This window comes from Somniosus microcephalus, chromosome 34 (assembly GCF_052327205.1).
Source record: "Somniosus microcephalus isolate GS21.2 chromosome 34, FLI_Smic_1.0, whole genome shotgun sequence".
Taxonomy (NCBI): domain Eukaryota; kingdom Metazoa; phylum Chordata; class Chondrichthyes; order Squaliformes; family Somniosidae; genus Somniosus; species Somniosus microcephalus.
In genome coordinates, this window is record NC_141020.1 from 3,210,451 (window position 1) to 3,238,243 (window position 27,793).

The 27,793-nt window shown below is 52.4% G+C and overlaps 1 protein-coding gene across 1 annotated transcript; it reads right to left on the reverse strand.

Moving 5' to 3' along the window:
* Positions 1 to 1,060: 1,060 nt before the first annotated feature.
* LOC147096642 (glia maturation factor gamma-like) lies at positions 1,061 to 27,793 on the reverse strand. The gene is made up of 7 exons (XM_085973187.1): positions 27,479 to 27,793; positions 21,450 to 21,546; positions 19,519 to 19,568; positions 17,833 to 17,884; positions 13,200 to 13,280; positions 6,736 to 6,809; positions 1,061 to 1,229 (listed from the first exon to the last, which is right to left on the reverse strand). The coding sequence occupies exons 1-7, from the start codon at positions 27,479 to 27,481 to the stop codon at positions 1,158 to 1,160; spliced, it is 429 nt and encodes a 142-aa protein (XP_085829313.1). The 5' UTR covers positions 27,482 to 27,793; the 3' UTR covers positions 1,061 to 1,157.

Genomic DNA, 27,793 nt, shown 5'->3' on the forward strand with positions numbered 1-27,793 from the left:
ACAGCACAGGTTAGATACAATGTCAAGCTCCCTCGACACTGTCCCATCAAACACTCCCAGGGCAGGTACAGCACGGGTTAGATACAGAGTAAAGCTCCCTCTACACTGTCCCATCAAACACTCCCAGGGCAGGTACAGCACGGGGTTAGATACAGGGCAAAGCTTCCTCTACACTGTCCCATCAAACACTCCCGGGGCAGGTACAGCACGGGTTAGATACAGAGTAAAGCTCCCTCTACACTGTCCCATCAAACACTCCCAGGGCAGGTACAGCACGGGGTTAGATACAGAGCAAAGCTCCCTCTACACTGTCCCATCAAACACTCCCAGGGCAGATACAGCACGGGTTAGATACAGAGTAAAGCTCCCTCTACACTGCCCCATCAAACACTCCCAGGGCAGGTACAGCACGGGTTAGATACAGAGTAAAGCTCTCTCTGCACTGCCCCATCAAACACTCCCAGGGCAGGGACAGCACGGGTTAGATACAGAGTAAAGCTCCCTCTACACTGTCTCATCAAACACTCCCAGGGCAGGTACAGCTTGGGTTAGATACAGAGTAAAGCTCCCTCTACACTGTCCCATCAAACACTCCCAGGGCAGGTACAGCACGGGGTTAGATACAGAGCAAAGCTCCCTCTACACTGTCCCATCAAACACTCCCAGGGCAGATACAGCACGGGTTAGATACAGAGTAAAGCTCCCTCTACACTGCCCCATCAAACACTCCCAGGGCAGGTACAGCACGGGTTAGATACAAAGTAAAGCTCTCTCTGCACTGCCCCATCAAACACTCCCAGGGCAGGGACAGCACGGGTTAGATACAGAGTAAAGCTCCCTCTACACTGTCTCATCAAACACTCCCAGGGCAGGTACAGCTTGGGTTAGATACAGAGTAAAGCTCCCACTACACCAGGCGGAGAGAAAACTTTGTATAAAAATGACTTGAAGTTGAAATCTAATATTTGAATAGGGATGGTTGAGGTGCAGTCTGAACATCAAGTCACTAAAGCTTTTGTGATTTCATTTATTTATATGGTAATAAAAATCCAATATGAAATAAAGTAAAATTTGTTTAATATCCCTCAATAAACCAAATGAAATTTTCTGAATTAAACAGTGTTGCAACCTAAAGGGCCGAGGCCAGAATCACGGATTCAGCGGAAGAACGCCAGTTTCTCACGCAGCCAATCCTCTGTGAGTTCCTCAATGCTCCGAATCTCGAAGACCTGTTTTCAATCAATGAGAGATAATGCGGAGCATGAGAGCACTATCGGTACACACAAAGCTTCCTTATCAAACTCTTAGAAAATCTCAGATGACCCGTCGCTAATATTATGAAGCCAAAGTCGATTCTCAGTTAGGAAAGAGCAGAAAGGATAAGGGGTAGGCCATTTAGGACAGAGATGAGGAGGAATTTCTTCACCCAGAGAGTGGTGAACCTGTGGAATTCTCTGCCACAGAGGGCGGTGGAGGCCAATTCATTAAATATATTCAAGAAGGAGTTGGATATATTTCTTAAGGCTAAAGGGATCAAGGGATATGGGGAGAAAGCAGGGACCGGGTACTGAATTTGGATGATCAGCCATGATCTCATTAAATGGCGGAGCAGGCTCGAGGGGCCGAATGGCCTACTCCTGCTCCTATCTTCTATGTTTCTATGTTTCTATGAAAGGTTTGAAAGCTTCATCAGTGGCAGCTCATCGACGAGAATCTTCTGCCCACCATTTTCCTTTCCCTGGATCATACCACGATTGTTTTGGAGACCGAGATGCTCAGGTGATGAGCCAGGACTCATCCTGCAGGGAATCCCCGGGGGTTTACAGGGTTTGGAGAGTGGTCCTGGGCTCAGTGGGTGAGGGTGTCATCAGGTGGAGCAATGAGAGGCACAGACCAGACCAGACCATCCCAGGTTGGATCCTTCGGTCTGTGCTGATTTACTTAGAGAGAGGGAGGCCAGGGTCCCCATACTGACGGCTATCCATGGAGTGAGTGCACAAGTCATGGCTCTGCTGTAATGCCACTCACAGTCAACCTGTCAACACCCCAATCTCAGGAACAGACACCTGGGTGAGGTATCAGATCTTCAAGGAATATGGAGAATGTGAAACATGCGGGGGAACATTCAAAAATCGACGGTGCAGATACATGTTTCCAGTAACTTTTAGTGATGTCGATCAGGTGCTAACTTTTTCTTTTACACTGCTGATTGATATTCAATGACCACAAATAGAAGTGGGTGTTGAGTGAGAATAGGATCGTTGGGTGAGGATGGTAATGTCCGGTGAGGATGGGATCGTTGGGTGAGGATGGGATCGTTGGGTGAGGATGGGAATGTCCGGTGAGGATGGGATCGTTGGGTGAGATTGGGGTCGTTGGGTGAGGATGGGATCGTTGGGTGAGGAGGGGATCGTTGGGTGAGATTGGGATCATTGGGTGAGGATGGGAATGTTGGGTGACGAGGGGATCGTTGGGTGAGGATGGGATCGTTGGGTGAGGATGGGATCATTGGGAGAGGATGGGAATGTCCGGTGAGGATGGGACCGTTGGGTGAGATTGGGATCGTTGGGTGAGATTGGGATCGTTGGGTGAGGATGGGATCGTTGGGTGAGGATGGGATCGTTGGGTGAGGATGGGATCATTGGGAGAGGATGGGAATGTCCGGTGAGGATGGGACCGTTGGGTGAGATTGGGATCGTTGGGTGAGATTGGGATCGTTGGGTGAGGATGGGATCGTTGGGTGAGGATGGGACCGTTGGGTGAGGATGGGATCGTTGGGAGAGGATGGGAATGTCCGGTGAGGATGGGACCGTTGGGTGACGATGGGATCGTTGGGAGAGGATGGGAATGTCCGGTGAGGATGGGATCGTTGGGTGAGATTGGGATCGTTGGGTGAGGATGGGATCGTTGGGAGAGGATGGGATCGTTGGGTGAGGATGGGATCGTTGGGTGAGGATGGGATCGTTGGGTGAGGATGGGATCGTTGGGTGAGGATGGGATCGTTGGGTGAGGATGGGATCGTTGGGTGAGGATGGGATCGTTGGGTGAGATTGGGATCGTTGGGTGAGATTGGGATCGTTGGGTGAGGAGGGGATCGTTGGGTGAGATTGGGATCGTTGGGTGAGGATGGGATCGTTGGGTGAGGATGGGATCGTTGGGTGAGGATGGGATCGTTGGGTGAGGATGGGATCGTTGGGTGAGATTGGGATCGTTGGGTGAGGATGGGATCGTTGGGTGAGGATGGGATCGTTGGGTGAGGATGGGATCGTTGGGTGAGGATGGGATCGTTGGGTGAGGATGGGATCGTTGAGTGAGGATGGGATCGTTGGGTGAGGATGGGATCGTTGGGTGAGATTGGGATCGTTGAGTGAGGATGGGATCGTTGGGTGAGGATGGGATCGTTGGGTGAGGATGGGAATGTCCGGTGAGGATGGGATCGTTGGGTGTGGATGGGAATGTCCGGTGAGGATGGGATCGTTGGGTGAGGATGGGATCGTTGGGTGAGATTGGGATCGTTGGGTGAGATTGGGATCGTTGGGTGAGGATGGGATCGTTGGGTGAGGATGGGATCGTTGGGTGAGGATGGGATCGTTGGGTGAGATTGGGATCGTTGGGTGAGGATGGGATCGTTGGGTGAGGATGGGAATGTCTGGTGAGGATGGGATCGTTGGGTGAGGTTGGGATCGTTGGGTGAGGATGGGATCGTTGGGTGAGGATGGGATCGTTGGGTGAGGATGGGATCGTTGGGTGAGATTGGGATCGTTGGGTGAGATTGGGATCGTTGGGTGAGATTGGGATCGTTGGGTGAGATTGGGATCGTTGGGTGAGATTGGGATCGTTGGGTGAGGATGGGCATGTTGGGTGAGGATGGGATCGTTGCGTGAGGATGGGATCGTTGGGTGAGGAGGGGATCGTTGGGTGAGGATGGGATCGTTGGGTGAGGAGGGGATCGTTGGGTGAGGAGGGGATCGTTGGGTGAGATTGGGATCGTTGGGTGAGGATGGGATCGTTGGGTGAGGATGGGATCGTTGGGTGAGATTGGGATCGTTGGGTGAGGATGGGATCGTTGGGTGAGGATGGGATCGTTGGGTGAGGATGGGATCGTTGGGTGAGGATGGGATCGTTGGGTGAGATTGGGATCGTTGGGTGAGGAGGGGATCGTTGGGTGAGGAGGGGATCGTTGGGTGAGGATGGGATCGTTGGGTGAGGATGGGATCGTTGGGTGAGATTGGGATCGTTGGGTGAGGATGGGATCGTTGGGTGAGATTGGGATCGTTGGGTGAGGATGGGATCGTTGGGTGAGGATGGGATCGTTGGGTGAGGATGGGATCGTTGGGTGAGGATGGGATCGTTGGGTGAGGATGGGATCGTTGGGTGAGATTGGGATCGTTGGGTGAGATTGGGATCGTTGGGTGAGATTGGGATCGTTGGGTGAGGATGGCATCGTTGGGTGAGGATGGGAATGTCCGGTGAGGATGGGATCGTTGGGTGAGGATGGGAATGTCCGGTGAGGATAGGATCGTTGGGTGAGGATGGGATCGTTGGGTGAGATTGGGATCGTTGGGTGAGATTGGGATCGTTGGGTGAGATTGGGATCGTTGGGTGAGGATGGGATCGTTGGGTGAGGATGGGATCGTTGGGTGAGGATGGGAATGTCCGGTGAGGATGGGATCGTTGGGTGAGGATGGGATCGTTGGGTGAGATTGGGATCGTTGGGTGAGATTGGGATCGTTGGGTGAGGATGGGATCGTTGGGTGAGGATGGGATCTTAGGGTGAGATTGGGATCGTTGGGTGAGATTGGGATCGTTGGGTGAGATTGGGATCGTTGGGAGAGATTGGGATCGTTGGGTGAGATTGGGATCGTTGGGTGAGGATGGGAATGTTGGGTGAGGATGGGATCGTTGGGTGAGATTGGGATCGTTGGGTGAGGATGGGATCGTTGGCTGAGGATGGGATCGTTGGGTGAGGATGGGAATGTCCGGTGAGGATGGGATCGTTGGGTGAGGATGGGATCGTTGGGTGAGATTGGGATCGTTGGGTGAGGATGGGATCGTTGGGTGAGATTGGGATCGTTGGGTGAGGATGGGATCGTTGGGTGAGGATGGGATCGTTGGGTGAGATTGGGATCGTTGGGTGAGGATGGGATCGTTGGGTGAGGATGGGATCGTTGGGTGAGGATGGGAATGTCCGGTGAGGATGGGATCGTTGGGTGTGGATGGGAATGTCCGGTGAGGATGGGATCGTTGGGTGAGGATGGGATCGTTGGGTGAGGATGGGATCGTTGGGTGAGATTGGGATCGTTGGGTGAGATTGGGATCGTTGGGTGAGATTGGGATCGTTGGGTGAGGATGGGATCGTTGGGTGAGGATGGGAATGTCCGGTGAGGATGGGATCGTTGGGTGAGATTGGGATCGTTGGGTGAGGATGGGATCGTTGGGTGAGGATGGGATCGTTGGGTGAAGATGGGATCGTTGGGTGAGATTGGGATCGTTGGGTGAGATTGGGATCGTTGGGTGAGATTGGGATCGTTGGGTGAGATTGGGATCGTTGGGTGAGGATGGGAATGTTGGGTGAGAATGGGATCGTTGGGTGAGATTGGGATCGTTGGGTGAGGATGGGATCGTTGGCTGAGGATGGATCGTTGGGTGAGGATGGGAATGTCCGGTGAGGATGGGATCGTTGGGTGTGGATGGGAATGTCCGGTGAGGATGGGATCGTCGGGTGAGGATGGGATCGTCGGGTGAGATTGGGATCGTTGGGTGAGGATGGGATCGTTGGGTGAGGATGGGATCGTTGGGTGAGATTGGGATCGTTGGGTGAGATTGGGATCGTTGGCTGAGGATGGGATCGTTGGGTGAGGATGGGATCGTTGGGTGAGGATGGGATCGTTGGGTGAGGATGGGATCGTTGGGTGAGATTGGGATCGTTGGCTGAGGATGGGATCGTTGGGTGAGGATGGGATCGTTGGGTGAGATTGGGATCGTTGGGTGAGATTGGGATCGTTGGCTGAGGTTGGGATCGTTGGCTGAGGATGGGATCGTTGGGTGAGGATGGGATCGTTGGGTGAGGATGGGATCGTTGGGTGAGATTGGGATCGTTGGGTGAGATTGGGATCGTTGGGTGAGGATGGGATCGTTGGGTGAGGATGGGATCGTTGGGTGAGATTGGGATCGTTGGGTGAGGATGGGGATTGTTGGGTGAGGATGGGATCGTTGGGTGAGGATGGGATCGTTGGGTGAGGATGGGATCGTTGGGTGAGATTGGGATCGTTGGGTGAGGATGGGATCGTTGGGTGAGGATGGGATCGTTGGGTGAGATTGGGATCGTTGGGTGAGGATGGGATCGTTGGGTGAGATTGGGATTGTTGGGTGAGGATGGGGATTGTTGGGTGAGGATGGGATCGTTGGGTGAGATTGGGATCGTTGGGTGAAGATGGGATCGTTGGGTGAGATTGGGATCGTTGGGTGGTACAATGTTCCTGGATGATATCCACCCGAGTTCCTCCCCCTGGTCATTTCCAGGCCAGACATAACGCGGCTGTGATTACCCCCATGGTTCAATAACCTGCCAAACTCACTATCTAACCTCACACAAAGAATGGGCGAGGTGCTGAAGGCTGCCTGTGGAACTGCATCCGACACAAATCATTGAGAAGAGGAGAAAAGTGAGAGCATTTAACAACAAATGGTATTGAGGGGCGTATTGAAGAGCACTTGTTCCTGCGATGTACCCACCTTGGTGAGCTCTCCGAGTTGCACCAGTCTGTTCTTACTCCCAGCATACATCATCTGCTGTTGGGGATTACATCCTGCGGCCAAAGGGGAGAGCAGTTAGCTGTAGGCTTCAGGTCAATATCAAGGATAAAAGAAAGAAAGACTTGCATTTATATAGCGCCTTTCACGACCACCGGACGTCTCAAAGTGCTTTACAGCCAATGAAGTACTTTTTGAAGTGTAGTCACTGTTGTAATGTAGGAAACGCGGCAGCCAATTTGCGCACAGCAAGCTCCCACAAACAGCAATGTGATAATGACCAGATCATTTGTTTTAGTGATGTTGATTGAGGGATAAATATTGGCCCCAGGACACCGGGGAGAACTCCCCTGCTCTTCGAAATAGTGGCCATGGGATCTTTTACGTCCATCTGAGAGAGCAGACGGGGCCTCGGTTTAACGTCTCATCCGAATGACGGCACCTCCGACAGTGCAGCGCTCCCTCAGCATTGGCACTGGGAGTGTCGGCCTGGAATTTTGTGCCCAAGTCCCTGGAGTGGGAATATGAACTCATAACCTTCTGACTCAGAGGCGAGAGTGCTGCCCACTGAGCCACGGGCTGACTCCCTAAGGATAAGTGAACAATGAGTGAAATCAGACACAGACGGTAAGGGTGGGTGTTGGGGTCATACAATGACCATTTTCATTCTAACCTCCACTCTACATAATGAATGACAAAGACTGAAAAGTAGTCCCCCCACTCGGCCCCTGATCCAGTGGGCAGTGACTCACTTTCTAAGTTCCCATTAGTCCCTGTGGGAAAAGCACCTGACTGTTGCTCTCCTTGGCCATGAACTGAGATGATGAACTTCCAACGTGAGTAATCCAGCTCCCCAAACGGCTCCAGGCATCAATGGATCACCATTCCTTTTCTTGCTGTGCATTACATATATATATATACATATATACAGGAGCTTACAGGGTCTCTGGAAGTAGCTGCAGACCGTTCTGTAAACCACCCAGCATCATCGCCTCGCAAACCTTGGCTGGGTGACGGACCATCAGGCTGCTGCCTCCGTCACTTACAATGAGCCCACCTTCCACTCCATCTACCACTGAAACCCTCATCCGTGCTTTAATCACCTCCAGACTCGACTATTCCAACGCTCTCCTGGCCAGGGTCCCATCCTCCACCCTCCGTCAACTTCAGATCATCCAAAACTCTGCTGCCACCGTGTCCTAACTCGCACCCAGTCCCGTTCACCCATCACCCCCTGTGCTCGCTGCCCCGTGTCCTAACTCACACCCAGTCCCGTTCACCCATCACCCCCTGTGCTCGCTGACCCATGTCCTAACTCGCACCGAGTCCCGTTCACCTATCACCCCCTGTGCTCGCTGCCCCGTGTCCTAACTCGCACCGAGTCCCGTCCACCCATCACCCCCTGTGCTCGCTGCCCCGTGTCCTAACTCACACCCAGTCCCGTCCACCCATCACCCCCTGTGCTCGCTGCCCCGTGTCCTAACTCACACCCAGTCCCGTTCACCCATCGCCCCCTGTGCTCACTGCCCCGTGTCCTAACTCGTACCCAGTCTCGTTCACCCATCGCCCCCTGTGCTCACTGCCCCGTGTCCTAACCCGCACCGAGTCCCGTTCACCCATCACCCCCTGTGCTCACTGCCCCGTGTCCTAACTCACACCCAGTCCCGTTCACCCATCACCCCCTGTGCTCACTGCCCCGTGTCCTAACTCGCACCAAGTCCCGTTCACCCATCACCCCCTGTGCTCACTGCCCCGTGTCCTAACTCGCACCAAGTCCCGTTCACCCATCGCCCCCTGTGCTCACTGCCCCGTGTCTTAACTCGCACCCAGTCCCGTTCACCTATCGCCCCTGTGCTCACTGCCCCGTGTCCTAACTCGCACCAAGTCCCGTTCACCCATCGCCCCCTGTGCTCACTGCCCCGTGTCCTAACTCGCACCCAGTCCCGTTCAGCCATCACCCCCTGTGCTCACTGCCCCGTGTCCTAACTCACACCCAGTCCCGTTCACCCATCACCCCCTGTGCTCACTGCCCCGTGTCCTAACTCGCTCCGAGTCCCGTTCACCCATCACCCCCTGTGCTCACTGCCCCGTGTCCTAACTCGCACCAAGTCCCGTTCACCCATCACCCCCTGTGCTCACTGCCCCGTGTCCTAACTCACTCCGAGTCCCGTTCACCCATCACCCCCTGTGCTCGCTGACCAGTGTCCTAACTCGCACCGAGTCCCATTCACCCATCACTCCCTGTGCTCACTGCCCCGTGTCCTAACTCGCACTGAGTCCCGTCCACCCATCACCCCCTGTGCTCACTGCCCCGTGTCCTAACTCGCACCGAGTCCCGTCCACCCATCACCCCCTGTGCTCGCTGACCCGTGTCCTAACTCGCACTGAGTCCCGTCCACCCATCACCCCCTGTGCTCACTGCCCCGTGTCCTAACTCGCACCGAGTCCCGTCCACCCATCACCCCCTGTGCTCACTGCCCCGTGTCCTAACTCGCACTGAGTCCCGTCCACCCATCACCCCCTGTGCTCACTGCCCCGTGTCCTAACTCGCACCGAGTCCCGTCCACCCATCACCCCCTGTGCTCACTGCCCCGTGTCCTAACTCGCACCGAGTCCCGTCCACCCATCACCCCCTGTGCTCACTGCCCCGTGTCCTAACTCGCACCAAGTCCCGTTCACCCATCACCCCCTGTGCTCACTGCCCCGTGTCCTAACTCGCACCGAGTCCCGTCCACCCATCACCCCCTGTGCTCACTGCCCCGTGTCCTAACTCGCACTGAGTCCCGTCCACCCATCGCCCCCTGTGCTCACTGCCCCGTGTCTTAACTCGCACCCAGTCCCGTTCACCTATCGCCCCTGTGCTCACTGCCCCGTGTCTTAACCCGCACCGAGTCCCGTTCACCCATCACCCCGTGCTCACTGCCCCGTGTCCTAACTCGCACCAAGTCCCGTTCACCCATCGCCCCCTGTGCTCACTGCCCCGTGTCTTAACTCGCACCCAGTCCCGTTCACCTATCGCCCCTGTGCTCACTGCCCCGTGTCCTAACTCGCACCAAGTCCCGTTCACCCATCGCCCCCTGTGCTCACTGCCCCGTGTCCTAACTCGCACCCAGTCCCGTTCAGCCATCACCCCCTGTGCTCACTGCCCCGTGTCCTAACTCACACCCAGTCCCGTTCACCCATCACCCCCTGTGCTCACTGCCCCGTGTCCTAACTCGCTCCGAGTCCCGTTCACCCATCACCCCCTGTGCTCACTGCCCCGTGTCCTAACTCGCACCAAGTCCCGTTCACCCATCACCCCCTGTGCTCACTGCCCCGTGTCCTAACTCGCACCCAGTCCCGTTCAGCCATCACCCCCTGTGCTCACTGCCCCGTGTCCTAACTCACACCCAGTCCCGTTCACCCATCACCCCCTGTGCTCACTGCCCCGTGTCCTAACTCGCTCCGAGTCCCGTTCACCCATCACCCCCTGTGCTCACTGCCCCGTGTCCTAACTCGCACCAAGTCCCGTTCACCCATCACCCCGTGCTCACTGCCCCGTGTCCTAACTCACTCCGAGTCCCGTTCACCCATCACCCCCTGTGCTCGCTGACCCGTGTCCTAACTCGCACTGAGTCCCGTCCACCCATCACCCCCTGTGCTCACTGCCCCGTGTCCTAACTCGCACTGAGTCCCGTCCACCCATCACTCCCTGTGCTCACTGCCCCGTGTCCTAACTCGCACCCAGTCCCGTCCACCCATCACCCCCTGTGCTCACTGCCCCGTGTCCTAACTCACACCCAGTCCCGTTCACCCATCACTCCCTGTGCTCACTGCCCCGTGTCCTAACTCGCACTGAGTCCCGTCCACCCATCACCCCCTGTGCTCACTGCCCCGTGTCCTAACTCACACCCAGTCCCGTTCACCCATCACCCCCTGTGCTCACTGCCCCGTGTCCTAACTCACACCCAGTCCCGTCCACCCATCACCCCCTGTGCTCACTGCCCCGTGTCCTAACTCACACCCAGTCCCGTTCACCCATCACTCCCTGTGCTCACTGCCCCGTGTCCTAACTCGCACTGAGTCCCGTCCACCCATCACCCCCTGTGCTCACTGCCCCGTGTCCTAACTCGCACCGAGTCCCGTCCACCCATCACCCCCTGTGCTCACTGCCCCGTGTCCTAACTCGCACCGAGTCCCATTCACCCATCACTCCCTGTGCTCACTGCCCCGTGTCCTAACTCACACCCAGTCCCGTTCACCCATCACCCCCTGTGCTCACTGCCCCGTGTCCTAACTCACACCCAGTCCCGTCCACCCATCACCCCCTGTGCTCACTGCCCCGTATCCTAACTCACACCCAGTCCCGTTCACCCATCACTCCCTGTGCTCACTGCCCCGTGTCCTAACTCGCACTGAGTCCCGTCCACCCATCACCCCCTGTGCTCACTGCCCCGTGTCCTAACTCACACCCAGTCCCGTTCACCCATCACCCCCTGTGCTCACTGCCCCGTGTCCTAACTCACACCCAGTCCCGTCCACCCATCACCCCCTGTGCTCACTGCCCCGTGTCCTAACTCACACCCAGTCCCGTCCACCCATCACCCCCTGTGCTCACTGCCCCGTGTCCTAACTCACACCCAGTCCCGTCCACCCATCACCCCCTGTGCTCACTGCCCCGTGTCCTAACTCACACCCAGTCCCGTCCACCCATCACCCCCTGTGCTCACTGCCCCGTGTCCTAACTCGCACTGAGTCCCGTCCACCCATCACCCCCTGTGCTCACTGCCCCGTGTCCTAACTCACTCCGAGTCCCGTCCACCCATCACCCCCTGCTCACTGCCCCATGTCCTAACTCACACCCAGTCCCGTCCACCCATCACCCCCTGTGCTCACTGCCCCGTGTCCTAACTCACACCCAGTCCCGTCCACCCATCACCCCCTGTGCTCACTGCCCCGTGTCCTAACTCACACCCAGTCCCGTTCACCCATCACCCCCTGTGCTCACTGCCCCGTGTCCTAACTCACACCCAGTCCCGTCCACCCATCACCCCCTGTGCTCACTGCCCCGTGTCCTAACTCGCACTGAGTCCCGTCCACCCATCACCCCCTGTGCTCACTGCCCCGTGTCCTAACTCACACCCAGTCCCGTTCACCCATCACCCCCTGTGCTCACTGCCCCGTGTCCTAACTCGCACCGAGTCCCGTCCACCCATCACCCCCTGTGCTCGCTGACCTACAATGGCTCCTGCTTCCCGAACATCTCAAATTTAAAATTCTCAGCCTCATGTTCAAATCCCTCCGTGGTTTCGCCCCTTCCTGTCTCTGTAACCTCCTCCAGCCCTACAACCCTCCGTGATCTCTGCACTCCTCCAATTCTCGGCTTCTTGAGCATCCCCGGCTTCCTTCGCTCCACCATTGGCGGCCGTGCCTTCAGCTGCCTGGGCCCTGAGCTCTGGAATTCCCTCCCTAAATCTCCCTGTTTTAAGGATTGGCTGTGACTTACTTTCTGGTCAAATCACCTGGTGACACTCGATGTCCGAGTTCACACTTGGAGAGTGGTCACTTGGAGAGAGGCCCACACCGACCCAACTATCCAAACCTCAGTAAGAGGCGGGAGATTAGGGAAGGAAGCGAGTTCTTTGTAATATTACACTTTTACTTTGGACCAACCACCTGTCACGCAAAGTTTTACCAGACACAAACTCTCACAAATCCTCCACCTGGATAGCGGAGCAGGGGTCTGGGAGCTCTAGCTCCTTCAGTAGCCTAATGATCCAGCAATTACACCTGCCCGCACCTCCGCCATATATAGTTTCTTTAGATGCAATGCAAAGGTATCTGAGAAAAGGAACGGCGATGCACTATTTACAGAGATATGAGCCAGTGGACGGTGGATGGTGATCTTGCGAGTTCACCCTGCCTGTGAGGACACGCGTATTGGGAACTGGCGAATGTGCCGGCCATAATTTCCTGACCTGCGTGGTTGGTGGGTGGGGCTCCTCACGGGCAGCGTGAACTCAGATCCTCACCTCTGTCGTGCGTCTTCCCTCTGGAAATGAATCCTGGCCAAGAGTCAACTCATGAAAAATGAGTGTTGTAAATCTCATCCTCATGAGGAAACGACTCATGAAATAACGCTGGACGGCCAGTTGGTGGCGCCGTCCAAGGGATATAAATACTCGGGCATGGGCCCAGCTTGCCCAAGGACATTTTGTAAGACAGGAACTAGTGAAGGACAACTAGACCTCCATGTTTTGAAACAAGTTGATTAAAGCCTTGCTTTATACTCGAACCAAGTGCACAGTGAGTTTCATTACGTCAATGAGCATCAGACACAACTTCCCATCAAACAATGGCAAAACAGTGGCCACTATCACTGGAAGCAAGATAGGTCTCCGATCAGTCACAATGTTGCCCAGGCTCTCAGATCACAGGTGGTTCGAGAGATGGACCCATGTACTTACCCACCGGGCTGCTGAAAATCAAGCACATTGGGTAGGAAACCCTGTTGTCATGGTGCACGTACTTATAGCTGTAAACTATAAATCTGCTCAGTTGTCAAGGAAGAAATATAAACAGCTCCCATTGAAAATGGGTAGGAATAATTAATGATAATCAGGAAAATTAATAATAGTTTGGAATTATCAATAATAAGTATAATCAATAATAATAACAAAGATAATTAATAATAATGGAGAATAATCAATAATGAGAAGGAAGAAATCATTTGCATTTATACAGTGTCTTTCGCATTCTCAAACATCCAAAGTGCTTCACAGCCAATTAATTACTTTGAAATTCTGATCATTGTTCTGCAGACAAGCACGACCGTTAATTTGCAAACAGCACTGAGAAAAAGATCAATTAATCTGCATTGGTGCTGTAGCTTCAGTAGATACATACCAAACACTCCAAACACTCCCAGGGCAGGTACAGCACGGGCTAGATACAGAGTAAAGCTCACTCTACACTGTCCCATCAAACACTCCCAGGGCAGGTACAGCATGGGTTAGATACAGAGTAAAGCTCCCTCTACACTGTCCCATCAAACGCTCCCAGGGCAGGTACAGCACGGGTTAGATACAGAGTAAAGCTCCCTCTACACTGTCCCATCAAACACTCCCAGGGCAGGTACAGCACAGGTTAGATACAGAGTAAAGCTCCCTCTACACCGTCCCATCAAACACTCCCAGGGCAGGTACAGCACGGGTTAGATAGAGAGTAAAGCTCCCTCTACACTGCCCAATCAAACACTCCCAGGGCAGGTACAGCACGGGTTAGATACAGAGTAAAGCTCCCTCTACACTGTCCCATCAAACACCCCCAGGGCAGGTACAGCACGGGTTAGATACAGAGTAAAGCTCCCTCTACACTGTCCCATCAAACACTCCCAGGGCAGGTACAGCACGGGTTAGATACAGAGTAAAGCTCCCTCTACACTGTCCCATCAAACACTCCCAGGGCAGGTACAGCACAGGTTAGATACAGAGTAAAGCTCCCTCTACACTGTCCCCATCAAACACTCCCAGGGCAGGTACAGCACGGGTTAGATACAGAGTAAAGCTCCCTCTACACTGTCCCATCAAACACTCCCAGGGCAGGTACAGCACGGGTTAGATACAGAGTAAAGCTCCCTCTACACTGTCCCCATCAAACACTCCCAGGGCAGGTACAGCACAGGTTAGATACAGAGTAAAGCTCCCTCTACACTGTCCCATCAAACACTCCCAGGGCAGGTACAGCACGGGTTAGATACAGAGTAAAGCTCCCTCTACACCGTCCCATCAAACACTCCCAGGGCAGGTACAGCACGGGTTAGATACAGAGTAAAGCTCCCTCTACACTGTCCCCATCAAACACTCCCAGGGCAGGTACAGCACGGGTTAGATACAGAGTAAAGCAGCCTCTGCACTGTCCCATCAAACACTCCCAGGGCAGGTACAGCACGGGTTAGATACAGAGTAAAGCATCCTCTACACTGTCCCATCAAACACTCCCAGGGCAGGTACAGCACGGGTTAGATACAGAGTAAAGCACCCTCTGCGCTGTCCCACCAAACACTCCCAGGGCAGGTCCAGCATGGGTTAGATACAGAGTAAAGCTCCCTCTACACTGTCCCATCAAACACCCCCAGGGCAGGTACAGCACGGGTTAGATACAGAGTAAAGCTCCCTCTATACTGTCCCATCAAACACTCCCAGGGCAGGTACAGCACGGGTTAGATACAGAGTAAAGCACCCTCTACACTGTCCCATCAAACACTCCCAGGGCAGGTACAGCACGGGTTAGATACAGAGTAAAGCTCCCTCTACACTGTCCCATCAAACACTCCCAGGGCAGGTACAGCACGGGTTAGATACAGAGTAAAGCTCCCTCTATACTGTCCCATCAAACACTCCCAGGGCAGGTACAGCACGGGTTAGATACAGAGTAAAGCACCCTCTACACTGTCCCATCAAACACTCCCAGGGCAGGTACAGCACGGGTTAGATACAGAGTAAAGCACCCTCTACACTGTCCCATCAAACACTCCCAGGGCAGGTACAGCACGGGTTAGATACAGAGTAAAGCACCCTCTACACTGTGCTGCAGCCCCATCCTGGGAACAGTGCCCTTACTGCACAGTGTGACATTTTTACATTGCCCACAGCAGCTGTCCTTTTGCCTCTCTCTGAGTGAGATTATTAGTTTGTGCCGAACTCGCGGCCGTCCTCTGCCCTGGTCCCACACCCACTGAGTAATGGGTTCGAGAACGCCCAAACACTAAGGGCCTTTATCAGCACAGAAAGAGTTGCATCTCGTCATTCTGGGCTGGATTCCAAGCCAGAGCGGAAGAGTGTACTGAAGACCCAGTGAGCCAGCTGGTAGCCTTAATGAGACGCTGCCAATCTGGTCAAATCGTGCCACCAAATTTGCAAAAAGAGAGAAATGTGAAATGAAGCCTGTTGTCAAGGTGATGACCTCACCAGCCATATCTGGATGCGGCCAGGTCTGTTGCAAGATTGGGACGTGGGTTGCTTTTGTATGAACTCTTCAGCTGAACTACGCAGAGATAACTGACGATGTCACCACACAAACAATTTCTCTGTTGTGCCACAACCTCTCTGACAGGGTCAACCTGATGTCATCGGAGCCACACGGAGCAGGGAGGAGCCGGCGGCTCAGCAACTGGACCGCTCCTCCTTTATAACGTACAGACGAACATACGAACATACATACGCACATACGAATTAGGAGCAGGAGTAGGCCATTCGGCCCCTCGAGCCTGCTCCACCATTCATTGAGATCATGGCTGATCATCCAAATTCAGTACCCTGTCCCTGCCTTCTCCCCATATCCCTTGATCCCTTTAGCCTTAAGAAATATATCCAACTCCTTCTTGAATATATTTAATGAATTGGCCTCAACTGCCTTGTGTGGTAGAGAATTCCACAGGTTCACCACTCTCTGGGTGAAGAAATTCCTCCTCATCTCTGTCCTAAATGGCTTACCCCTTATCCTTAGACTGTGACCCCTGGTTCTGGACTCCCCCGCCATCGGGAACATCCTTCCTGCATCCAGTCTGTCTAGTCCTGTTAGAATTTTATAAGTTTCAATGAGATCCCCTCTCATTCTTCTGAACTCCAGTGAGTATAAGCCCAATCGACCCAATCTCTTCTCATACGTCATTCCTGCCATCCCAGGTATCAGTCTGATGAATCTTCGCTGCACTCCCTCCATGGCAAGAACATCCTTCCTCAGATAAGGTTGCTCAGGTGAACTGATCATTATAATGTCATGAGCAGGTACAGAAAATAATCAGTAAGGCTAATGGAATGGAAAAGAGCTGTCCTATGATGAGAGATTGTGTAGAATGGGCCGATACTCTCTGGAGTTTAGAAGAATGAGAGGTGATCTCATTGAAACATACAAGATTCTATGTGGGGATTGACAGGGTAGATGCTGAGAGGTTGTTTCCCCCTGGCTGGAGTGTCTAGAACCAGGGGGCACAGTCTCAGGATAAGGGGTCGGCCATTTAAGACTGAGATGAGGAGGAATTTCTTCGCTCAGAGGGTTGTGAATCTTTGGAATTCTCTGCCCCAGAGGATGTGGATGCTGAGTCTTTGAGTATATTCAAGGCTGAGATCGATAGATTTTTGGACTCTTGGGGAATCAAGGAATATGGAGATCGGGCGGGAAAGTGGAGCTGAGGTCGATGATCAGCCATGATCTTATTGAATGGCGGAGCAGGCTCGAGGGGCCGAATGGCCGAGCAGGCTCGAGGGGCCGTGTGGCCGACTCCTGCTCCTATTTCTTATGTTCTTAATGTTGGCCTTTATATCTCAAGGACTAGAGTACAAGGGGGTAGAAGTTATGCTGCAGCTGTACAAAACTCTGGTTAGTCCACACCTGGAGCACTGGGAGCAGTTCTGGGCACCGCACCTTAGGAAGGATATATTGGCCTTGGAGGGAGTGCAGCGTAGGTTTACCAGAATAATACCCGGACTCCAAGGGTTAAATTACGAGGAGAGATTACACAAACTAGGGTTGTATTCCCTGGAATTTAGAAGGTTAAGGGGTGATCTGATTGAAGTTTTCAGGATATTAAGGGGAACAGATAGGGTAGAGAGAGAGAAACTATTTCCGCTGGTTGGGGATTCCAGGACTAGGGGGCATCGTCTAAAAATTAGAGCCAGACCTTTCAGGAGTGAAATTAGGAAACATTTCAACACACAAAGGGTGGTAGAAGTTTGGAACTCTCTTCCGCAAATGGCAATTGATGCTAGATCAATTGTTAATTTTATATCGGAGATTGATAGCTTTTTATTAACCAAAGGTATTAAGGGATATGGGCTAAAGGCGGGTATATGGAGTTAGGTCACAGATCAGCCGTGATCTCATTGAATGGCGGAGCAGGCTCGAGGGGCTGAATAGCCTCCTTCTGTTCCTATGTTCCTATTTTCCTATGTTAACTGGTGACTCATCTCATTGTAAGATCATGATGAGCACAAAATGGCTCCAATATCTGGCTCCATAAGAACCATGACTACTGGCCAAAATAATTCACTGTACGTGAAGTGCTTTGGGACAGGATAAGGTAGTTCTTTGCTAAAGGATATCGAGGCTGCCTCTCTGGTAATTCGTTCCTTAGTGAATCCGGAGAAATGTCCTAAAAGGAAAAGACATAGGTTTAAAAAATGATTGGCGTCTCTCATGAACTCATGATATGCGCGATAAATCCAGGGACTGCGGTGCGGACTGGTGCAAACATTCACCCTCATATCGTACGTTTACACACAATCCGTCTTTGATGTGAAAAGACTACTGAGAGCTTGGTTTGAGTATAAAACAAGGCTTTAATCAACTGTTTCAAAACCATGAGATTCTAGTTACATCACTAGTTCCTGGTTACAGAAACATCCTGAGCAAGCTGGGCCCATGCCCGAGTATTTATACTCCTTGGACGGCGCCACCAGCTGGCCGCCCAGTGTTACTTCATGAGCCATGATAAGATTCATGACAGTTTTTACAATGTCAGCCTGGGCCAGTCTTACACACAGCGACCGTTCCCACTGATGGGCACACTGTTAAGGGCCAGCATTCCATCCGTGCACCAGGCCCCGTCACAACTCCATCAAGGATCAGCGGGTGAAGACTTCGTGTGGCGCTGAGCGCTACAGGATCAGGAAGATCCCAAGTTTGAGTCTCAGCCTGAGTGCTGACTGAGATGATCTCAGACGAGGCAGCCTTTGGAGCACTGCAGTCAGCCTCAGTACCAATGGGAGAGCGAGCAGGAAAATCAGCCAGGTTTCCCGCCCTTGATCACCATTCAATGACCCCTCCTCCCCCCGATGGAAAGTGACATTGGGTGAGGACGGGATGGGGTTCAGGGATGTGTGATGATCTCCGGGCCATGGAGGGAAGCCTATCAGCCCCTCACCCACAGCCTGGGCTCACTCCTGAAGAACATCCATTAACTGCGAGCAACTAGTGTCCAGCGGAAGAGTCAGCAGGAGAGGAGGAATTAGAAGAAAACTTCGAACCTCCTTTAGTTTCTGTTCATTTTCCGGATGTCTGCGTCGAAACAGACGATTCTGTGGGTCGATCAGTTGGGGACTGAATGGGAAGTGCTGACAATGCTGCACAACACCAGGCTCACAATCCGCACTTTGGGGACAAGCTCAGCCTCTTCACACTGTGGGTTTTGCCGAATCCAACAGGGGTTTTATTTTCTGGTTGGCTGGGTAACTCAGGCAGAAACCCATCAACAACAACTTGCATTCCTGTAGCGCCTTTAACATAGTAAAACGTCCCAAGGAGCGTTATCAAACAAAATTTGACCCCGAGACACATAAGGAGATATTAGGACAGGTGACCAAAAGCTGGGTCAAAGAGGTCGGTTTTAAGGAGCGTCTTAAGGAAGGAGAGAGAGGCGGAGAGGTTTAGGGAGGGAATTCCAGAGCTCGGGGCCCAGGCAGCTGAAGGCACGGCCGCCAATGGTGGAGCGATTATAATCAGGGATGCACAAGATGCCAGAATTGGAGGAGCGCAGAGATCTAGGAGGGTTGTGGGGCTGGAGGAGATTACAGAGATCAGGAGGGGCGAGGAGGCCATGGAGGGATTTGAAAATAAGGATGAAAATTTTAAAATCGAGGCGTTGCCGGATCAGGAGCCAGTGTAGGTCAGCGAGCACAGGGGGTGATGGGCGCCGCAACCATGACCACTTGCAGTTTGGGTAACACTTGCTGTCTAAGGTCCCAAACATTGTACAGGTTGTCAGTAATTCAGCGGCAAGACACTCACCTCATGCTCTTCCTCCAGTACCATCTGCTGGTTTACTTTGTCAACTTTGACTAGAAGAGAGAAGACAAGCAAAATGTTGACATTTGTAGAAAGGTAAAAGACTCCCCGAGGGTAAATGCACGGCACGAGGTTATTTAATTTATTCTCGGGATGTGGGCGTCGCTGGCAAGGCCGGCAATTATTGCCCGTCCAACAGCTGCTCTTGAGAATGCGGTGGTGGGCCGCCTTCTTCTTGAACGCTGCAGTCCGTGTGGTGAAGATCTTGTTATTCTTTGTTGGTGTTTTGATATGAATGAGGGGCTTGTAGGCCACTTGAGAGTCAGCACCATTGGTGTGGGTCTGGAGTCCCATATAGGCCCAGGCCGGGTAAGGACGGCGGGTTTCCTTCCCTAAAGGACATCGGTGAACCAGTTGGATCTTTACGAGAGCACCGTGAGCGCGGCCACACCGGCGAGACCGTGAGCGCGGCCACACCGGTGAGACCGTGAGCGCGGCCACACCGGCGAGACCGTGAGCGCGGCCACACCGGCGAGACCGTGAGCGCGGCCACACCGGCGAGACCGTGAGCGCGGCCACACCGGCGAGACCGTGAGCGCGGCCACACCGGCGAGACCGTGAGCGCGGCCACACCGGCGAGACCGTGAGCGCGGCCACACCGGCGAGACCGTGAGCGCGGCCACACCGGCGAGACCGTGAGCGCGGCCACACCGGCGAGACCGTGAGCGCGGTCACACCGGCGAGACCGTGAGTGCGGTCACCGGCACTCCTTCGCCGTAAAAGTGCCTCTGAATTTGGACCAGTCATCGAAGTGGCTCAGCAGCGACTGGGTGAGATGAGGTCAGTTTGGGCAGCTTGCTTCTTCCTGAGAACCAGCTCAGGCGAGGGGTTGGGTGGGGGGGGAGGGAGGGCAGGGGGGAGTCACTGTCTGGGGTAGGGAGGAGATTTAAGGGCTGATTTTCCTCCCCCAACCCCTCCCCCATTCTGGCTGGGCACAACTCCGGTGCAGGGTCAGGTCATTATCCCTGGCCTTGCTGCCCCACCCACCAAACCTCGTCGATCTGCCCTTCCGAAGGGGCAGCGCCCGTAACACCCTTCCCACCTAAGAACATAACATAAGAATTAGGAGCAGGAGTCGGCCATTCGGCCCCTCGAGCCTGCTCCGTCATTCAATAAGATCATGGCTGATCATTGACCTCAGCTTCACTTTCCCGCCCGATCTCCATATCCCTCGATTCCCCGAGAGTCCAAAAATCTATCGATCTCAGCCTTGAATATACTCAAAGACTCAGCATTCACAGCCCTCTGAGGCAGAGAATTCCAAAGATTCACAACCCTCTGAGTGAAGAAATTCCTCCTCATCTCAGTCTTAAATGGCCGACCCCTTATCGTGAGATTATGCCCCCTAGTTCTAGACACTCCAGCCAGGGGAAACAACCTCTCAGCATCTACCCTGTCAATCCCCCTCAGAATCTTGTATGTTTCAATGAGATCACCTCTCATTCTTCTAAACTCCAGAGAGTATCGGCCCATTCTACACAATCTCTCCTCATAGGACAGCCCTCTCATCCCAGGAATCAATCTAGTGAACCTTCGTTGCACCGCCTCCAAGGCAAGTATATCCTTCCTTAGATAAGGAGACCAAAACTGTGCACAGTACTCCAGATGTGGTCTCACCAAGGCCCTGTACAATTGTAGCAAGACTTCCTTACTCTTATACTCCAACCCCCTTGCAATAAAGGCCAACATGCCATTTGCCTTCCTTATTGCCTGCTGTACCTGAGCTTTCCCCGGGGTACAGAGCGGAGGAGAGCGGCCCCCGCTCACTCCATGGAGGGAGGCATCCCATGCCCGGGGGTGGGGGTGGGAGGGGTGACAGAGGGGGTCGTCGCGCGGAAGCCTCGTTGCCGTGGGCGCCTGGCGCTCTTACTCACTGATGATCGCAGCGTTGGTCATCTCCCTGCGGAAGCGGAACTTCTTCAGCCGCTCCAGGAGCTGGGGATCCACCTCGCACACGACCAGCGAATCCGACTAACGGGAAGAAGCACCGCAAAAAAATACATGGCGTCACCTTGCAATGCGTTGTGGGTGGGGAGGAATGGCCTCTCAATCAGGGGGCTGTATTTACTCCGCGCAAAGCAAGATCTCACAGGCAGCGGCATATTAATCTGTAGTTCTGAGTGACGGCCGAGGGAGGAATATTGGCCAAGACTCCCTGTTCTTCAAACACTGCCGTGGGCTCAGTAACCTCCCATCACCACCACGGGAACAGGCAGATTCCTTATCCAAAGGCATGGGCCTTTTGTTTTGAAATTTTTCTCCACCCACATATTGACCCAGGAAGCTTGTAAAATCAAGATAACTGTTTTCAATTTTCGAAGAAGCGCAGGGGGGAGTTATTCCGGTGTCCTGGCCAATATTTATCCCTCAACCAACATCACTAAAACAACAGATGATCCGGTCATTATCTCATTGTTGTTTGTGGGAGCTTGCTGTGCGCAAATTGGCTGCCGCGTTTCCCACATTACAACAGTGACTACACTTCAAAAAGGACTACCTAAAGGCATTTGACAAGGTGCCACACAAAAGATTACTGCACAAGATAAAAAATCACGGGATTGGGGGTAATATACTGGCATAGGTGGAAGATTGGCTATCTAACAGAAAACAGAGAGTGGGGATAAATGGTTCATTCTCAGGTTGGCAATCAGTGACAAGTGGTGTTCCGCAGGGGTCAGTGCTGGGACCCCAACTCTTTACAATCTATATTAACGATTTGGAGGAGGGGACCAAGTGCAACTTATCGAAGTTTGCCGACAATACAAAGATGGGAGGGAAAGCAGTGAGTGAGGAGGACATAAAAAACCTGCAAAAGGACATAGACAGGCTAAGTGAGTGGGCAGAAATTTGGCAGATGGAATATAATGTTGAAAAGTGTGAGGTTATGCACTTTGGCAGAAAAAATCAAAGAGCAAGTTATTATCTAAATGGAGAGAAACTGCAAAGTGCTACAGTACAAAGGGATCTGGGGGTCCTGGTGCATGAAACACAGAAGGTTAGTATGCAGGTACAGCAGGTGATCAGGAAGGCCAATGGAATCTTGGCTTTTATTGCAAGGGGGGTGGAGTATAAAAGCAGGAAAGTCTTGCTTCAGTTATACAGGGTATTGGTGAGGCCACACCTGGAATACTGCGTGCAGTTTTGGTTTCCATATTTAAGAAAAGATATACTTGCTCTCGAGGCGGTTCAGAGAAGGTTCACTCGGTTGATTCCAGAGATGAGGGGGTTGACTTATGAGGAAAGGTTGAGTAGGTTGGGCCTCTACTCATTGGAATTCCAAAGAATGAGAGGCGATCTTATCGAAACATATAAGATTGTGAGGGGGCTTGATCGGGTGGATGCGGGGAGGATGTTTCCACTGATGGGTGAGACTAGAACTAGGGGGCATAATCTTAGAATAAGGGGCTGCCCTTTCAAAACTGAGATGAGGAGACACTTCTTCACTCAGAGTGTAGTAAATCTATGGAATTTGCTACCCCAGAGAGCTGTGGAAGCGGCGACATTAAATAAATTTAAATCGGAGATAGACAGTTTCCTAGCTGATAAGGGAATTAGGGGTTACGGGGAGCGAGCAGGGAAGTGGACGTGAGTCTAGGTTCAGATCAGCCATGATCCTATTGAATGGTGGAGCAGGCCCGAGGGGCCGAATGGCCTACTCCTGCTCCTACTTCTTATGTTCTTATGTACTTCATTGGCTGTAAAGCGCTTTGGGACATCCTGAGGTGGTGAAAGGCGCTGGAGAAATGCGAGTCTTTCCTTTTTCAGAATAAAATTTCAAATTTGCCCCCAAGTTCAGAGAGGTGGAAAATCAGCCACCTCCCCCCCCCCCCCCGCCACCGCCATTCACCACATCTGATCGCTCTCTGTGGGAATCGTGTTGTAAGAAATAGCTGTTAGAATTAAAACCCATCTTTGAACCTAAGAACAGAGACTGACGACATGCAGCCGGGAACAGAGAGCAGAAATGCCAGCGAGGTCGAATAATAAGCACCAAAAGACAAATAGAAGTGATAAGGGAATTGTAAAATGCAAAACAACACAGGGTAGTGGGATAATAGACAATGTGGAGCCGAAAAGTCATAAAGTGTCCTTAAAGAAACATAAAACATTCCTCAGAAAGATAAGAGGGAGGCCTCGTCAGTCATGCAGAAAGGGATGGCCAGGGCTGCCTTCCCGCTTCACAATTGGACAATAGGATGGGGATCAAATGATTGACACCAGGTGATTACCAGCCCACCGAAATAACTATAAATATAGACGACCGAGAGAGGAAATCGGGCACTCAGGGGCGAAGGCTTCCCCGAGGTGGCTACGGCCTAACACCTTGGTCAAGTTTAGCCTCTGAGGTGGCTGATGGCCTCACACCTCCAACAGCTTCAGAGATGACCCAACGGAAGTGACCGCTGCAGCAGACTGCAGGAATCCACCCAATCCGAGACCACCCGACTGCCTCCCCGTCCGTCCGGTCGTGGCATTCCAATTCGGGAGTCGTAGATCGCTCCTACTGTCACGGGTTGTATGTCTATTATACTCGGCTTAAACTATATGTAATATCTGATTATGCTTTAAAACTGTAATCTTTAATAAAAGCCTTGCAACTCCTAAAACCCTTTGGGTAATCTGTGTGTGGCCTGTGATCCTAATCTTACAGTGGTGTCAGAAGTGGAAAATCAGCCACCTCCCCTCCACCCCCCCTGATCTCTCTCTGTGGGAATCGTGTGTGAAGACAAATTTGCCAATGACACCTAACTTGGGGGTGTGGAAAACAGTGATGATGATCCCAATCAACTGCAACAGGACATAGAAAGGCTAGCAGAATGGGCAGACAAGTGGCAGATGGAGTTTAATACAGAGAAGTGTGAGGTGATGCATTTTGGCAGAAGGGAGAGACAATATACACTTAATGGCACAGTTTTACAGAGTGTGCAGGGACAGAGGGACCTGGGAGTTAATGTGCATAGGTCCCTGAAGGTGGCGGGACATCTTGAGGGAGTGGTTAGCAAAGCATATGGGATCTTGGGCTACATAAATAGAGGTATTGAGTACAAAAGTAGAGAAGTTATGCTGAATCTTTATAAAGGGCTGGTTAGGTCACAACTGGAGTATTGTGTCCAGTTCTGGTCACCACACTTTAGGAAGGATGTGAAGGCCCTTGAGAGGGTGCAGAGGAGATTTACCAGAATGGTTCCAGGGATGGGGGATCTTAGCTACAAGGACAGGTTGGAGAAGCTGGATTTGTTTTCATTAGAGCAAAGGAGGTTGAGGGGTGATTTGATAGAGGTGTACAAGATTATGACAGGCTTGGATAGGCTAGACGGGGAAAGGCTGTTCCCACTAGTTGATGGTACAAGGACTAGGGGACACAGATTTAAGGTTTTGGGCAAGAGATACAGGGGGGGACGTGAGGAAAAACTTTTTTATGCAGCGAGTGGTGAGGACCTGGAACTCGCTGCCGACGGAAGTGGTGGAAGCGGAGACACTCAATGTTTTCAAGGGGAGACTGGATAGGCACTTGAGGGAAATAAACTTGCAGGGCTACGGGGATAGAGCGGGGGAATGGGACTGACTGGATTGCTTTACAGAGAGCCGGCACGGACTCGATGGGCTGAATGGCCTCTTTCTGTGCCGTTATGACGCTTGACTCTATAAGTTCAGACTCAGTCGCGAGACCCCCAGTGGTGAATAGACAGCCAACACTTGCTGCCTGGCCTCACACGCGAAGGACGGCCAATCTGGTGAAATTTCGAAGGCCTGTTACCCAAGAAGAGGAGGAGGGGAGGATAACACAATCGATAAAAGAAACAAACTCGGCCTGAACAGGAAGTGACTGTGGTGGGGAGGGGCTGAAACAAGACTATAGATGAGGAAGAGGATGTGAAAATGTTGAAAATGTCTAACTGCGTAGATTATAAATGAACCTGGAGTGAAAACATTAAAGAATGTGGCTTTAATATTTACCTAAACTGAAATGTTAAACTCCAAGGTGTGTGATTCAGAGGGCTGGGAGTTTTTTTTACTCGTTCACAGGGTGTTGGCATCATTGAAAAGGCCACCATTGATTACCCGTCCCTACTTGCCCTCAAGAAGGGCTGCAGTCGTTGCAAACGTTGTCACGGTTTGTTATAACTGAGGGTCTCGCTGGGCCATTTCAGAGGGCAGTTAAGAGTCAACCACATTGCTGTGGGTCTGGAGTCACAAATAGGCCAGACCGGGTAAGGGTGGCAGATTTCCCTCCCTAAAGGGCATTAGTGAACCAGATGGGTTTTTACAACAATCCGGAAGTGTCATGGTCACCATTACTGACACTAGCTTTTGATTTCAGATTTATTTAATTAACTGAACTTTAAATTCCCCAGCTGCCGTGGTGGGATTTGAACTCGCGGCCCTGGATCATTAGTCCAGGCCTCTGGATGACGAGCTCAGTAACGTAACCACTATACTACCGTTCCCGACACACCTAAATTCTCTCTCACTCTCCCTTCCATCCCAGTGGGTTAACGCACTGGCTAACGGAACGGAACCGACCATGGGGACGGTTCGGTCAATCCTCACTGACTCAGCCAGTTTGTGTCGGACTACTGCAGGTCGGGAGGGTGAAGGGTTTGTGCTCGTGGCCTGAGATTTCCTCTGCTGCTGATGATAATTCACTCAAAACGCGAATGAGGACGGACCCATCGCACCGGGGCACTGGAATCGTGAACCATTTTTAAAAAAAACCAGAGGCGTCTAGTTGATATTTTAGGACAGTTTCTCCCCTCTGGGAACACTCCCAGGATTTAATGGATGAGCTTAGACTGTGAGTGTTGTCGGCCTGTTGCGCCTTAGCTCTGACCCCCAAATCCTGCCCTCACCTGGATGGTGCAAAGACCCCCCACCCTGAGCCCAGAATACTGAGGCTCATTGTCCATGGTGAGCGTGGACAGACTGAGAGGTGAGGTTTATCACAGAGCGGTCTGATCCTGCCCTGACCCCCTGCAGCCTCAGCCCCAGACTCCACACTCAATAAATCACATTAAAATTCAAATGTATTTCGTTTCTTATTTCTATGCACCATTTTCAAAGCTTCCTGTGGTTCAGCTAATAAATGCACCAAGCAATGTGATCGCGCAGACCATGTGTGTCTGTGTGCGTGTGTCTGTGTGTGCGTCATGTGTGTTTGATCCTGGTCTGGGCAGTTAGCTGGTCCCAGCTGAGTGCAGGAATTCACCTCAGAATCCCTAAGCTTGGAAGGAGGAAAGAATCGTCAGGGTGCCTGCTCCCGATCACTCGCCCGCTACCAAATGTGTGTCTGTGTGTGCCTGTGTATTGATTTGTGTGTCTGTCTGTGTGTATTGATGTGTGTGTGTGTGCATCTGTGTGTGTCTGTGTGTGTGTGTGTATTGATGTGAGTGTGTCTGTGTGTGTATTGATGTGAGTGTGTCTGTGTGTGTGTGTGTGTGTGTGTGTCTGTGTCTGTGTGTGTGTGTGTGTGTATTGATGTGAGTGTGTCTGTGTGTGTATTGATGTGAGTGTGTCTGTGTGTGTGTGTCTGTGTCTGTGTGTGTGTGTATTGATGTGAGTGTGTCTGTGTGTGTGTGTGTGTGTGTGTGTGTGTGTGTGTGTATTGATGTGTGTGTGTGTGTGTGATGTCAGGTAAGGACTAGATTAACCTGAGATGTGATGCCCCCACACTTGAACAGCCAGCACACACTCAGTATCTAGGGTCACATACAAAACACATAAAACAGGGAGGACCTGAAGTTAGTTGTTGTCGAGGGGCAAGTGAAATGAGCCTGTGAAGGGTGGTGTCAGTAAAAGTGGGAGGAGGATTGAGGAGAGACATCTGCCACAATTACTCTTTATATCGAAATATGTAAGAAAATGGTGAGATAACCCAAAGATTTAAAAAATACCAATCACTTACCATGTTGACTCCTCTGCAGTCTTTGCGTTACAGCCTTTGGCTGCTCAATCTCACTCTGGTCTTGTGACAGGATGCTCAAACTGTCAGTTCCTCAATAGTGTGCTGCTAATTTGCGTTAAAAAAAAAAGTTCTTCCAAAAACAAAATTGCAATGGCAAATTTCCAAAACGATCCCCTGCTTATCGATCCGTGTGTGTCCTCACTCTCGAGAAATCTGTGGCTTATGTCAGTTGAGGGACCGTGTCTGAGAGTTACTCCTCCCTGGCATACACTGGATGGAGACAAGACTCGCACAACATCCTGTTCAGCTCACCAC